This window comes from Montipora foliosa, chromosome 11, assembly GCF_036669935.1.
Source record: "Montipora foliosa isolate CH-2021 chromosome 11, ASM3666993v2, whole genome shotgun sequence".
NCBI lineage: Eukaryota > Metazoa > Cnidaria > Anthozoa > Scleractinia > Acroporidae > Montipora > Montipora foliosa.
The window spans coordinates 38,949,619-38,966,045 of record NC_090879.1 but is presented as its reverse complement, the minus strand read 5'-3'; the positions used below and the strand labels follow the sequence as shown (position 1 = coordinate 38,966,045).

The window sequence follows — 16,427 nt, the reverse complement described above, 5'->3', positions numbered from 1 at the left end:
CATTAAAAAATTGGGTTTCAGTTTCATAGTGAAAGTATGATTAACCTGGTACTAAACATAATTTGAAAAGCTTTCATTTTGAGAGTTAAAGTGAACTTAACAGAATGTTCTATTAGAAAATTGGACTTTAGTACCTTGTTAAGTAGAGACACTTGAATACAACAGCCAATATCATTTAGATCCCTTGAAAAGAAAACCAGCATAAGCAATCATTATAATAATTATTTTAGAGTACACTAGATCTTATATGCAACTTATATGTAAGAAGAAAAATAACTTATTATTATAATAATTTATTTTCTTGACTGCTGGAAAACAAAGGTAATTAATTTAACCTGGAAACACATTTAATAATTCAGCTTACACTACTGTACATGTAGTTTCCAAGGGATTTACCTTAAAAGAATATTGTTTTGATTTCAATGATAAAGATGTAAAATGATCATAATAGTAACAAATAAAGAAAAAAAATTACTACATTTATCAATCGAAAGCTTGAAAATAATTATACATCTTTTAAAATTATAGTTAGAAGTTTAATTTTTAACAAAAAGGAAAGCCTGCAACAACTATTAAAATTAATAATAATAATAATAATAATAATAATAATAATAATAATAATAATAAAGCATTATTTAAACACAATAAAATTACAGCATAGCTGATGTGGTTGTGTCTAAGTCAAAACATTACAATAAAAGTTACGGTAGTAATAAAAACTACAAAATTTGGCCTTCCTTGTACGCTCATTGGTTAGGTGAATGGCCAATAATTAATTAATGTGCAATGTAATGAAGGAAGTGACAGCCGACTCCATTCATTTACCAGGAACACAGTAAGGACATGGGGCAGTAGTTGCGTTTATCAATCTCATCGTCTCCTTTGTACAGTGTACATGAGTAACATCGTCTTGTTTCCACATGAATTATTTCTATTCTTAAAAGTACACTGTATGTTATTACAAGTAGATTGCAATTTTCCACAATTAATGAAAGATCATCAAGTAACAGGAGGCTACAGATAGCCTACACTTTATTTGAAGGAGTTTTAGTTTCAATATCAAAATCCAGTTCAATTCCAGTCCAAAGGAAAATTCCAAATCCACCTCCCCCCCCCCCCCCCCAACTACCAAAAAAAAAAATTATGATGAGTCATAGGAGAATTCTCCATCAGCGAAGACTACGAGTCTGCTCTCAAAGGTACATGTAGTATACATGTAGGCTCAGTTATTCACTGTACAGTTACTGGTAATAATACATGTATGTAAACTACACTTGTAGTAGTGCAATAGTAGTAGGTCTGTTATAGGTCTGGGACAATAATAAGCACTTGACTGGCTCCAAGGGAAACAGTGAGTTTTGTTTCCCCGAGACCCTCAATGTTCACAGAGGGGAAAGAAAACTCACTGTTTCCTGTGGGGCCAGTCATGAGGTGTTTTTTTGTACCTCCCAACTGAAAATAAAACAATACACAGATTTTCACACAGGATTTGCCACTGTTTTACAGGTGCACGACCTGATCACATACAAGTTGAAAGTTCAAGTCGTTGTTTGTCGTAGTTTTGACCCATAACCCATGACACATTCTCCTCCAATTGGAAAACGTATTTGAGTTGGGAGGTACAACAATCCTTGATGTATACTGTGAAATCTATGCTTTTCTAAAACAGGCCCCAGTCGTTCAAAGGGTGGATAGCGCTATCAACCGGATAAATCACTATCCAGTGGATAAGTCAACCTATTTTGCTAGTGTTTATCTACTGGATAGTGATTTATCTGGTGGATAGGGTTATCCACCTTTTGAACATCTGTGACCAGGACTTTGAGGGAAACAATATGTGACTAAGCTCCAATGGGCTACTGTCTGACAGTGTGGAATTCCCGATTTTCGCTTGGTACGCAATACATTATCTTTGTTATCCTACAGATAGCTTTCAGTGATATTTTATTAATAGAGTTCAATCATTACATTATGTACTTGTACGAGAGGAAGCATTAAAGGATTTTTGTGTTATATTCTAACAGGCCTATTCAAAACATCATGTCCAGTGTCACAGAACATACAAAGCCAGCTCTCATGGATAAATTATATTTTTAAGTGAAAAGTCAAAAAATTTTTATTCTTATTCTTTTTATCTTGAATCAGTGCAAAAAGATGGTGCAGTTGAAGCACAGTCATCAGAACATGATTGGTATAAAATTAGATAAGAAGACTTTACCTGACAGCATCATATTTCAAATCATTCGAAACACTCAACCTATGGGAAGAAACCATATGAAAATATTTATTGTATCACTGCATTCCAAAGCTCAAAACACACTGTGCCTGTGTACATTTCAAACCCTCTGATTTATGTTCACAATAAACAGTGTAGGTGGAAACCACCAAAACCAGAGAACAATCTTTCTATAATAATAGCAATAACAATAATAAGTGACATATATGTAGATAAGTCGATGACAGCACAGTGTTTGAGGGATAATGCATCAGAATTAAAAAAGATAAGGCAATGATAAATTTAATTGAAGTTAGAGAGGACATTTTGCTCATTGCTCATATTTTTCCTCGCACCTACGCATATTACATGTTAAACCATCAAAATTAATAAGATATATCAACTTGACAGAAGCAATAAAATAATAGGAAAGTGATACCAGTGGCCGGATACAATGTATGTAATTAATGTATGTCATTAATTTGGGAAAAGGAGATATTGAAAAATTGAGTAAAATAATAAAGGAAGAATTAAGGAAAGATGGAAAACACGGAAGACAGGCAAGTGATGAAAGATTTGGAACAAAATTATGGAAGGGGAGGATTAATAAGCTTTAAGAGTGGGGTACTACATGACAACAGTACAAAATTAATGGCTAGAAAAAGCGTGGAATAATGAATGCAGAAAAGATCAACTATCACTGAAAAGAGAGGCAGAAGAAATAATGATAACATATAGGAAGGAAGCCAAATTTCAAAAAGAATGCGTGGAAATGGACAAGGAAAGATATGAGAACTAGAAAGAAATTTGGACACCTTATTCCAAAATGGCCACCATTTTAGTATTCTTTTGTTCCCATGCAAATTGGCCCTTATGGCCTCACTTTCAAATGTAAAATTTAATTGAATATTTCACCTTGAACGAGGCCATAAGTGCTCCCAGTTCAATGGACGATCAACAATGGGATTCTTCCAGAAGGTACAAGGTGTTGGAACGAGAAATGGGGCATAGGAAAAGTACATGTTTTGAAAAAGAGGGGAAAAAATTACTTTGGAAATGGGAACCCAAATTTTGAACTACTGTACATGCACAGCAAGGAGACCAGATTTAACAATAGCGGACCAGGAGACAAAATTGAAAAAGGACTTGCATGATTGACATGGCATGCCCAAGCAAAAAAAACAAGACAGAAAAAAGGGCAGAGAAGATAAGAACATACCAACAACTGTTCTTTGATTTATGCAAAAGGTGACCACAAAATATGGTGAAAGTTGTTTCATATGTGATGGAGAAGAAATTGCTAAAGATCACTCGAGAGAGTGAAAGCGAAACAATAATGAGGAAAATCATGTCCGGACTAGTGCAATAAACATAAATTTTTGAACAATCTAAAATTGTAAACCACTTGGCAAATGGCATAGGTAGTTCTAATTTATGATTGTGTTAGGGAGGAAGAGCACCTCCCTCTTCCACACAGGCAGTGTTGCCCAGTGGGTAGAGCGCTTGCCTTGAGATCCGGAGATCCCGGGTTCAACTTCCCAGCCGCACTTGTAAATAGCCAACTGGTTTGCCTCCAGCCAGTTGGGATTCTTAACAGTTGTTGTTGTTCTGTTCTGTCGCTTCGTTGTGTTTCATTGGCCCTGAAAAGCCCCTGTGGGGAGCGGTCAATTAAGTATGTATGTATGTATGTAACTGGCCAGCATTACGGTATACACCTACAGCTGTAGATATTCAATTAATGTCTTGTAATTGTTGAGTATGTACTGTAAGAACAACATTGCAATTCTGGTTAATTGAAAGCAACAGCAATAATAATAATAATAATAATTATAACAATAATAATAATAATAATAATAATGATAGGAACTTGTATATACTTTAAAAGAAGCTAGTTTAAACTTGTTACCAGAAGTACTCTTTACTGATTACAATCATCAAAATAATCATAATAATTATTAACAAAGTACGATCATCCAGGTGAATGTAAATGTAGTCCTGAGAAGGACTGTTTGAGACAACACTGACTGACGTTTCGTCAACCGGAGCAGAAGATTTGTGTAACGTCAGTAGATACTATACAAACTCTGGTCACACATAAATGATGTTATTGGTTGACTGTCAGTTGACCCTAGATATAATTGGCTGTGAAGACTAAATAATGCTAACGTACCAAAGGGCCCTTTTCCTTCCAAGTAAATAATTCTCATAAATGATCCCTAACAAGAGAAAACAAACTAGGTTAGGGTTTCCTGCAGTCTTACATGCTCTGATTTAATTATTATATCATACAAGTGTAACTTGCAAAAATTTACCAGATTATACAACGGAAATAAACTCTCTCAAGAAGCATATTTTTTGAATTTCTAAAACAAAGGCATGTTTACTGTAAATAATGACTTTTAAGGACAGAATGATGTTCTTGGCACAGGTACATGTACCATTATGGACTTACCAGCAACTGTCCTTCCTTTACCAACCCCTGCGCCATCACCTACAAATGAACATAAAGATCATTCCTAAAGTACAGGGCAAATTCATGCTCTCACTTAGCAAAGACAATCCTTTCAAGTTACAATCTCCAGAAGGCCAAAAATGGCATGGAAACATAAGATAACCAGACTGAGTACAATCTTACTTGTTTTTTCCAGGTTTTATGCTTTTTAATTTAATTTTAAACCTTTTCATTTATATCTAACATGAGTATCTAAATTACAAACTAAATCTGAATCAATTTCTGATAAACAAAGAACATCTCAGTCATTAACCATGCAAGAAGTAGTTCAATTTGCATACATGAAGCCTCTCTTTTTTCTCAGGTCTTAACTTTGCATGTCTGAAAAGTTTAGCAAAAATCTGCCAAATAAAGTGATTTTTCCACACCACTAGCAGTTTTTTTTGCAAATCTTCATTACAACTGCAGTTAGGATAAACTGGCCCTTTGTGTTTGAATCAGAGGAATTATCTTGGGATATATTATAATTATATCAACACAGATACCCTTTCGTTGTCTAAGGCCATCAAGATGGCTGGCATGATGCACATGAAAATTTAGGATTATTACAGTACCTATCAAAAATCCAGCCCTGGTGCCATCTGCTAAAAATGTTTCATGCTGTTGACAAGCATAAACAACAGCTTCAAGCTGCAATGCTGATAGATAGCAGTTGTCTACTACTTCTTGAGGCAACCTCAGGCGATACCAAACGTCCGGTGGAGGCACACTGGATAATGAGCTAAAATATATCAATAATCAATATTTTTTACTGCTTGACGAAAACACAAAATAAGGCTAATAATACCTCTTACTAACTGGGTTCAAGGTCCATAATGGAAAATTATGGACCAAGTTTTTTCCTGTCGATTTATGGTCCAAACGCAAAGAGTACAGCCATAAATCAATAGGAAAAAGATAGTAACTGAAATAAAGATATTTATCATTATATCTCTGTGGCAATCTCCTTAACTGTTTGAAATAGTTGCTTGCAAGATTCAAACAGTTCTAACAACTTTATGTAACAGAAGCTATTGCTGTACTGTAGAATATGGCCCACTAATTAATTTTTATTACCTAATCACAGTGCGTGTACTTTCTGAGAGATAATAAAATAATTAACACTGATTATTCTATGAAAATCCTGTTATAATAATTATTGTAAGAACACAAGGATACAATTGAGTTTAGAGCAAGCTTTAATTATGTATAGTTTACATAATTTTATAACAATGCTAAGATGGCTACAAAAACTTAAAAGGGCTGACTCAATACCAAAGAATTAAAACTTAAGTCTATTTCCTGTAATGTTACCCAAAGCAAATCGTTGGTAATCGATCGTCTCCATTTAAAAATTCTTATCATGCTCATGCAGTTAACAGATAATCACATTATAAAGAAAGACAGCAAAAAGAATACATGTATATATAATATCGAGAATAAAAAAACATGTGGCCCTACAAAAAAGACTAAAAAGGATCAATTGCGATCATACAGGTAGCATTCAGAGTCAGTAGGGTGCTAATGTTCGCAAGTCAATGAGGAACAATGTTACTCCAGCAAGCAGGAGTCTTGCAGGCTCGAGTGCAATCTGCAAAGGCCTCGCATTTGTTCAGCTGGTTCTTGATTTTGATGTACTGGGTCGCAGGATGTCTAGGTCAAAGGTTCTGGTGTCACAGTTTCCGTCTCAATGACCTCTGGGATGTGAGGTTCCTTGGAACTGGGTAGTCAACAGCTGGGACAAATTTGCGTGCATCAACCTTTTTTGCTGCAACATTATTGACCACAAAATTTGACAGCTTTCCACATTTCCAACACACTTTGAGATACTCCAGGCACAATTCTTTCTTTGTGTGGTTATGTTCGGTGTCACAATTCCCACATTCTTTTGTGGATTCCTTTGGGTGTTTTGCGCGAAGAATTGGCTTTCTGTATCTTCGTCTGTTGCTAAATTTGGCTTTTTGCTATCTCTGCCCAAAGCATTCACTGTTACAGTAGTTCCATCGCTGTTTGCGACAGTTTTCATTTGGGTCCGCATGCTCTCAGATGCTCAGCAGATCTCATCAGTTTAATCAAGTGTAAGCTTTTTTATATCTCTCTCAACAATTGTTCCCTGACTTTGTCGTCACAAATGCCAAATACCAATCAGTTGCACAGTACATGTATCTCTTGAGGTGTAAATAGTAAATAAAACCCTTCAGGCGGCTGGTATGTCAGCTGATAATGTCACAGCATTTGCTCTAAGAGTACAAAGTGCTCATCTGGAAAGCTAACGCAGTTTACATTAAAATATTAATCGTCACGGACGGAAAAGACAAACAAACAAAACATAACTACGAAAAACGATTTGATTGAGAGATAAAAGACTGAACAGAAGAAAAACAGTTTACATTGATCTAAAAGTCAAGACCAGGAACTCCATTTAAAAGGAAGTCAATTGTTTTCTTGCCAGATGCTAAAAGCCATCTCCCAACAAGTGTGCAGCGGAGGAAAACATTGATTCGCGAAGAGCAGCAAAATTCAGGCGAAATAAAAAATAGTGTTTGACATCTTCAACTAATGCACCGCACAGACGACAAGCAGATGACGCAGAACAATTTCTCTTGAAAAGGTCATGATTTATTGCGCTAAAATTAAGCCTTAGTAAACGAGAATGAAAACTCAAAGCTACATGATCCCCTGTGCAAAACAAATAGTTGCGAGTTGGAAATTTCATGTTCTTCGAAACGTTATTTTTAAAACTCCTAAGAGAAGAGGATAGGCGAACTTCGGAAGGAAGACTATTCCACAACTGAGATGTTGAAAAAAGAAAAGATTTCCTGTGCCTTTCAGTCTGAACATAAGGTAAACAAAGATCATTTCCAGAACAAAGGCTATAGCATGACCTCTCATTAACAAAAGCAGGGCAAAGATTACATAAATAGCATGGGGCTAGCTTGTTGACCATTTTTTACATTAAACAAAGTTTATGCATTTTATACCTATCACTAAGCTCAATCCACACAATATCCCCTAAAAGGTGCACCCTGTTTGTGCCTTTCATAGCACCTGTAACAAGCCTAGCACTCTCAATCTGTAAACTTTCCAACAAACTACCATCTGATTTGGAGCATCCATCCCACACAACATATCAGCATATTCCAAGGATGAACGCACCAGGGATTTATGCAGTTCCTCAACTGAATAACAACTCAATCGGTATTTCAGGGGCTTAAGAAGATTCAATTTTTTAGAAGCCTTCTGGTGCAACTTTAAAATGTCCGCACTCCAAGACAAGTTGGATGACAACGTGAAGCCAAGATGTTCATGAACAGCTAAATCATCAATTATGACACCATTCATTAACAAGGGAGGGTGATCCGCCTTAACTCTCTTAGATGAAAAAATCATAGACTTAGTCTTAGCACCATTCATGGTTATCAACCATCGGTTAGCCCAAGAAGATATCGATGGTAAGTCATAAGTCAGTCTAGAAGCACAAATACTTGGAGAAAGAACTTCTTCTAATTCTGCAAATAAAAAACAATTAGAATTGACAGAGGATAGTAAATCATTAATATAAATGAGAAATACATGTAGTAATGGGCCAATAACAGACCCCTGCAGGACACCGGCCTCAATATTACGCCAGTCGGAATGGACACCTTCAATAACCATCCCTTGTTTTCGATCAGAAAGATAACTAGCAAACCAGTTTTAATTAACAAATTCCCCTCAACTCCTATACTACTTACCTTTTGACTAATAGGCCATGATGCCACACTCTATCAAAGGCCTTAGATATGTCAAGAAACACAAATATGTCAAAACACATTTTGAGGACAATCTCTCAGCCAAGAACATTATCAGCCAACATACCAGCAAGCCAAAAAGGAGTTTATTTCTTTTATAACAATCCCATTTTTATAAATTTTTCATATAATGCAAAAATTGCACATAAAAAGCCAGTGTTGATCTGATAGCGATGCTTTGTATTTTTTCGATGCACTGTTTGACTAGAAAGAAAGTGTGTCAGTCTCAGGAAAAAAAATCTAATCATTTTGATTGTCACTGCAAGTCGAAAACTCTCAGAAAAACAAGGCGCCTTGTGCTTACTGAAAAAGAAATTTTAACCATGAAAGACAATGTGCAAATTCTGGCTGACAGTGTTCTCAAGTGCAGCTGGAATTTTTCTCTCCTTCGAAAGGTTGGTTCATTTTATAGTTAGTAAGTACAGTGTATTAAATTCTCTTTTTTTCAGCTGGCTTTGTTTCTTTTAAAGGGAAAATGATCGCTACAGAACTTTGCTGGGCAAATATCCTCGCAAACTGGGGTTATTGCATGATCACTGTCCTGTGATTTGCACCACAACGTAAATTAGCCAATAAAATCGTCCGAAAATTAAAAAATATCAGCTAGCGCTGTGTGGTACTAATCGCACATTTCCCTGAGCTCTTGCACTCTACAATTAAACTTGAACCTCTCAAAAGGGATATTCTTGGGTGGTTTGATCCTTTTCTCATCACCATCATTTTCCCAGTTGTTGAAGGTTGCGACACCTCTCGTGCTTCTTCACCAATCACAGTGAGAAGGGTAGCGACCTGCACTCCCTCTGCCTTTTTAGAAAGCTCTGTGGCAAGAGCATGATTTTCCCATGTTAGCAGGAACTTCTTCCATTTCTCTGCAGCGTTTGGGTTATGAATCTTGAGAACGCACGTCGGTGGTAATGCATATCCTGATTTCGTATTTTCTCCACTATGTTCAGATAAGCTCTGTGTAATATTACACATGTACCACTAAAGCTACTCCAACCGCTGCCACCATGTAAGAACATGCTGATAACCTTGAGTTTAGAGCAATTAAGCTTTTAATACAATGTATGTTTATATAATTATAATAATGCTGAGATGACTACAAGAAGTAAAAGGGTTAATTCAATACCAAAGAATCAAAACTATTTCCTGTAATGTAAGCCTAACAAATGGTCGGTAATCTATTGTCTCTATCACCAAAATCTTATCATTTTACTGCAGTTGCAACATTTCGTCACAGTTATGGCTTTGCAAATATGGAAGGTTATACATTGTTGGCAATACCTTGTTTCTACCACAGGATCTGGATGGCGCCGTCCTATTCTTACTGCAACATAAATATCAAGTACATAAATTTCTAATACATATAGAGAATACTCTGCATATTCTATGACCTGTAAGACGAAAATATCTTTGACTATTTGCAACAATCGACAAACCCTGCACCAGCACAGATCTGTAAAGAAGTTCTGTGCTGGCCATTCCCCATAAAACTGAATCACAGTTCGGGATTGTTAAAAGTAGCCACCTACTGCCAAAAATCAACAGCTACTTAACTTGTCTCAGCAGGCCATAATTGCACTCTACTGTTAAAATATTGCATTTTCCTTAACTCTTCACCTCCAAATTATACTACCTAAGGTGATAATTACATGATACAGAAGTGTTCTGTGGTATTAGAAAACTGGGACCATGCCATGAGAAAAATCAGAAAAGGTTCTTGCCACCAACATGCATGTGTTGATTTGTTTCATAGGACCTGGAAAAAGTCATCCAATGATTTAAGCACCTGGAACATGTAAACATTTGTGAATTTTACTCCTGTCAAATCACAAAATAATTAGGTTGCTAATCAAACACATATAATTTTTTGGGCATTTTGACTGGTTCACATAGCCTATAAAATTCTTCTGAGCCAAAAAAGTCATTCATCCAATAACAGAGCAAAAAAGAGACAGAGATTTGAGGTGATAACCAAAACTTTCTTGAGATCTGAAAATATTTTAAATGACTAATATACTGATAATAACTTAAATTGACTGTTGCAACAATTAACCAATCAGAATCAAGTGAATCAGTCGATATGAAGAATTATGCAGATTTATTAGAGGATTATTACAATCAACCTTAGTCTTTTTAAGTCTTATCTGGTATGACCCTTCTTAAACCAGGAAAAAATTTTGAACTACAATACATACACTCTACATTTTAGGTTGTCACCCTCTGAAAGAGGGTAAGTTTGGTAGAAAAAGAGAGACTTTAAAGCATAGTTGAGGGCTTACATTTACTAGGAACATATTCAGCATATGTGTCTGTGTGACCAAGTTCCTCCTCTTCCTCTTCCTCTTCTTCTTCATTTTCACCACCCTCTGTGCTCTTTGTCTAAAAAAAAGGACCTTGCACATTATTACCATTCAAATCAAGAATTATAGCAGAGCTCCAGTGGCCAAAGGCACGCATGCGGAGCACCATAGGTAAGGAAACATGGTACCCATCTGTGTGAGAAAATTTGGTTTTGGTCACCATACGACCATGACCATCCACCCCTCCATGTATGCCAATGAAATCAGTATCACGTGACCATATTGCAGGCTCAAATATAAAGCTCGTCAAGGTGGCCAAATTACTCCAGGTAGTTTACAGTGAACATCTTTATTATTGGACATCAATGTTATGGTCAATCGACATCTGTCAAAACAAGGTATCTTCTGACCAGCATCAAATGACCATATCCCAGGCTGAAGTTTAGAGCTCATCAAGGTCAGCTGCTTTTTTTTGTTTAAAGTTGACCGCTGACCAGGTATTGGGTTTCGCTTCGATTGCAAGTTGAAGCCAGGTTAACTTGTAAGAATAAATAACCCAGGAGCTCCTCTTTTAGGTTTGGTTAAATCTATATACATGTATTAGGAATTGCCATTTACATGTAGCAGCAAAATCACACGAGACATTGTAATTGTAAATAATGCTTACATGTAATTTAACCCATTAACCGCCAACTACAGGGTATGTCCTGGGGCATTTGAGGTGTTAATGGGATAAGAGATTTCAATTAATTGATTTCTTTTCCAGGAAACGTTCATTGTTCAACAACTGTTTTAAGAAAGTTCTTTCGTGTAAATTATGTTAATGCAATTCTTAGACCTATTAACGCATTCATACCTAAGGCCACCCTAATCAGTGAGTAAAATTGTCTGACATTAGCCAGTGTAAAATCTATAATTTTTACTCTCAGGTGGGGAAAGGTTAATAATGTCTCAGATAACACCAATATGCTTGGACCACTTAGTTAGATATAGCGTACAATAACTCTACTGCCTAGAGCTGGCCATGGGTTAGTTGGAGGTCTTTATTGAACTATATAATCTTATGTGCAAGGGTCAAAACCCCAACCCCCCTCCCCCCCACCACCCAAAAAAAACACTTGGGATGTCATAACATGTCATAATAAACTTCACTCACCTCTACATCATGGTTGATTGTCACACCTTGATTTGGCCACAATTTCGAAACATTGCTAAAGATACAAAAACAAAACCAATATAAATATTATTGTACTGAGTTACATACAACAAAACACACTTACATGTAGGACTGAAGAAGAAACCAGAAAATTACTGCAACCAGTCAAACCTAGAGGTTTGTATGAAAGCTATGGAACATTGCCATAAAAAGTTGAACATTATAGTGCATTACACTGTACATGATCATTGTTTGATTGATAATTGATTAAGAGGTTTACTACTTTGAACATTACGAAGGAATATTTTTCAGGAATTCTTTCACATCCCCCTCAGCAGTGCTGTCTTTCTCAGACTTGCCGGGATCTCAGCTAAACTAGGTAGTCAGCCTGCCTAACCGGGCCAGGCCAGCTAACATAATAATCGGTCCCTTAGTCTTAGTTGAATGATATTAACCCATTGACTCCTGAGGTTCCCCCTTGACGAGTAAAATAGTCTAGCATTAGACAGAGCAAAATACTAAGTATGGCCGGTTTAGGGGTGAATGGGTTAAGTTTCTTCTTTACAAAGGAAACTTCTTTAACCCTATATTTCTTGGCCATATGTTTTTTTCCTCAGTTGTGCCATTTTTGGTGTATACTTATACTCCTCTTAGTGTTAAGTAGTAATAGGGTATCTGTCAGTGGCGCAATTATTTCTTGCTGTAAAACAGGTATGTTAGTACTTGTAAGTAGTGTTTGGATTGTAAGGGGAGTTGCAAGTGATTGTAAGTACTGCCATTGTTGTTAGTGTTGTAAAGTTGTAAATAAACAACAACAACAAATTTTCACCTTCTGGGCAGCCACTGCCAAGAAGTTCAATAATTGTAAAACACAAGTTTAATAAAAGTGTAAACTAGGGAGTGTTTGACGTCACTTTCTCATCATTCCAGCTCTCTCAAGATTTTAAAGTTAATAAAGGCAGACCACTAAATAAGAAAATTCCAGTTAAAATAAACAGATGTCCTTTTTAAATCAAGGCTTAAAACACGGGTCACTTTATTGGGGTGCATTTCTTTGGGAAAACCTACATCCTGATTCTTGTATCTAAAAGCGAGTTTTGCGTTTCTTTACTAAAATCTGAAAATGGATTACTGATTCGAAGAATCTACTCTCTGAGTGGATTCATTAGATTAGATCTGAATCCATGTTTTTAGGATTCATGATCCGTACGTTTCTTTGGGAGATGGATCTGAAAAAACTATGGTAGTCTTGTGTGGCGAGCAATCAAGGTGAGTTTTCAGTGCTACTTTTTCCTTCAATGTACCCAATATTTATAGAAAGTCATAAATGTTTTGCACAACTTCAATTTGATGCAAATTAAATTAATCATAACTGGCTGAAAGTGGGCTGTCATGCCCGAAAAATCGCTTTTTCGATTCTTCGTTTCTTTAGGAACGAAGTATCTGTGTGATCTGAGATCATAAATCCAATCTTGGATTCTCGCAAAGAAATGTACCCTTAGTGTTTAGTTAACATGCAGCCCAGTGATTAGGATGTTTGCCTTGAGATCTGGAGTTTTAAATAATAGCCAACTGGTTTGCCTCCAGCCAGCTGGGATTCTTAACAGTTGTTCTTATTGTTGTTGCTCTGTTCCATCATTTAGTTGATTGTGTTTCATTGGCCCTGAAAAGGCCCTATGGGGAGTGGTCAATTATTATTAAAGTATGTATGAATGTATGTCTTGAACATAGTTTTGAAATCCAAAGAAAAAGAGGAATTGATTTTTTGGTCATAGTAGCACTTTAAAAAAATAATCACGGGCTCAATTTACCACCTCGTGTCTTATGCAAACTCGTGAAAAAATTTGTTAAATAATACTTTTCTAAAAAAATAAATACAGTTGTTTAAACAACTTAACCGCAAGTACAAATTTTTCAGACTCAGCTCCTGGGGCTAACAGTCATGTGTACAATCATGCAAACACTGAGTCAACACAATTGAGTTAGAATCCCTCAAAGGATGTATGAGGAAAACAAAGGAAGTTACATCCCAAATGTCAATAATAAATGGCTCACTGATTCCATATTTCAAAGACTTAGTATGGTGTCTGTATTGTGTCCTGTGAAGGAAGCTAGAAGGAGCAACACCTAATCAGGCAGCAACATTCAGGGGCCGGCAAACGAGGGAGTGTCAGACTGGGGTCAGCCACCTCCCTCCCTCACATGGTGATTAATATTTTAAGCACTACTAGTGAAGAACAGAGTCATCTGTTATTGCAAATTATCAAAAGTGTCAAAGTTTGTCACCAGATCCTTAGGCAATATTTCATTTAATAGTTCTCTGCAATCAACAGAATATTGCAATGCTCACAGTCTTCAAAGCTTACAATAATATACCAAGGAATGCCCATGTCATCCACAAGAGATCATAATGTTTGTTTACTCAAACTACGTTTTGATGCTGTGATATACCTAATACTTAATGGTACTTCAGAAAGCCAAAGACAAATCTAGATTCTTCACCTCAAAATCTTTCATTAATCAATATTGACATTAATTTTTCCTCTGCTTCTGCCATTGCTTTGCAAGGTGTAAGTACATGTATTTGGAAAAGTAACATGAGTAGTGAAAAAAGAGACAAAGTATCAAAAACCTTCAAGGTCAAGGAGCAGAATGTTAAAGGCCCTATGACACTTATTTTTCCCTGTTTATAACTTTTCGTTTAAATAATTATCTATGGTGTCTGGTTGTAGTAATTGAAAAAATTTTCCATCATAGGGTATGATGGAAAATTGTTTTAAGTACTACACTCCAGACACCAAAGATATGGTAAATGAAAAGTTAGCGTTTTAGCGGGCCTTTGATTTATGTGCAAAAAATGAGCCAGTTGGGTCCTGGTAACTAATGACGTCAAAGAAATAACTTGTTTGCACCTCTTCAGAAAAAAATGTGCAAAAGTGTAAAAAGTCTTATAATTTGAAAATCTCGAGCTTTTTGTGAAGTCTTTATAGAAATGTCAGACGACAGTTACCCTTCGGATGCTCGACTTCTTTGACTTCATTAGTTGGTAAGACGCCGTAGCTTGGCCAAAAATCAAAGGCCTGCTAAAACACATGGATACACTACACTCCAGACAGAAGTTAAAAAACAGGGAAAAATAAGCATCATACATGTAGGAACTTGACTAGTGCATCAAGAGACGGGAATCAGGGCCCAAAATGACAATCTAGATTCCCTGCAGCATCTTGCGTACACCTCTTAAAGAGCTAAATTGTAACATTCAAAACCATCAAGAATATGGCTTCCTGAAGGAGACACAGAAGATCTTCAGATTGGAGTTTTAGTATCACTAAGAGCACTAGTCATAAGTGTGAGCTTAGGCCCTCCAAAAAATTACACACTACAAACATCATGTGTAAGCTGAAAGCTGAACAGTTGAAAACCAGTCAGCTTCAGTGTGCTGTGGCTACATGTACATGACTGTGTTAAAGGAATTTCTTCTCCAAAAGGTGGTATATCAACTGAGAAGTCAAAAATGTTCAAGCCTCATACACAGAATAAGAAAAACTATGGAGCACAACCAGATTTAAATGTTATTAGAAACAAAGTGAGTAAAATAATCTCCTTATAATCAAAGTTTACATTAACATAACTACCTAGATCTGCTAAACTGAATAAATCACAAAAATTAGCCCCAGTATGAAACCGGAAATACATGTTCGTCCAACACAGTTTAGACAGGAAGTGTCAAGAAAGCACAAAACTACTTACACAAGAACAAATGTACAATATACACCAGTGTCAACTTCGACAGACATAGAGAATAATGTCAAGAACACAAACATCACAGCTGAAAACTTTCTTTTCAAGTTTAGCTTACTTTTTCTTGGGGTCGGTGACAAAGAGACTACTCGACGACATCGGCAAGCCATTTCCGCTGTTCAACATATTCAGTAACATTGGAGAAGAAGGAGAAGAATGTATCCTTTGTGTACTTTCAGGAGCAGATAATTTCAATAACTGTTCATTTTGATTACTTGAGACAATTTGTCCAGAGGTTCCTTGAGGAAAAAAGCTCGCTAAACTTTGGGATTCTTGCAAAAAAGTTTGTGGGACTTGGGAAACTTGGGTCTTGGGCACCGCGCTTGCATAACTGGACGACACTACGCTGTTGTTTGATGCTGTAAAGTTACTGTAAGAATCATTTTGACTAAAGTTTCCACTCAGATTGAAACCATCAAGGAAATCATAATCACCAGTCCCGAGAATATCATCAACATCCAGCATGGCCTGGGATAAAACATTTCCCGGTGCATTTCCCAAGAATTCGTCAAGGTTCAGACCACTTTCACCCAAAGCAGTCGAAAGTAGGTCTTGTCCAAAAAAATCCGAGTCGTTGAATTCTCCCATTTTATCCAAAGTCAGCGATAAACGCTGAAGAGAAACGAAAACTCTCTCCAGCGATGTCTAATCCACCATTTTCCGGCATGAC

At 36.4% G+C, this 16,427-nt stretch overlaps 1 protein-coding gene across 1 annotated transcript in view; it reads right to left on the bottom strand.

Annotated features, from left to right (window-relative positions):
- LOC137977848 (protein strawberry notch homolog 1-like) overlaps positions 1-16,427 on the bottom strand; it is a 44,433-nt gene extending 28,006 nt beyond the window's left edge. The window contains exons 1-9 of the mRNA XM_068825194.1: positions 15,816-16,427; positions 11,957-12,011; positions 10,780-10,879; positions 9,782-9,824; positions 5,282-5,448; positions 4,668-4,706; positions 4,386-4,431; positions 2,219-2,257; positions 135-183 (exon numbers count right to left, since the gene is read on the bottom strand). Coding sequence (XP_068681295.1) covers positions 135-183; positions 2,219-2,257; positions 4,386-4,431; positions 4,668-4,706; positions 5,282-5,448; positions 9,782-9,824; positions 10,780-10,879; positions 11,957-12,011; positions 15,816-16,345 — 1,068 coding nt within the window. The 5' untranslated portion in view covers positions 16,346-16,427. The remainder of the gene's footprint in view (positions 1-134; positions 184-2,218; positions 2,258-4,385; positions 4,432-4,667; positions 4,707-5,281; positions 5,449-9,781; positions 9,825-10,779; positions 10,880-11,956; positions 12,012-15,815) is intronic.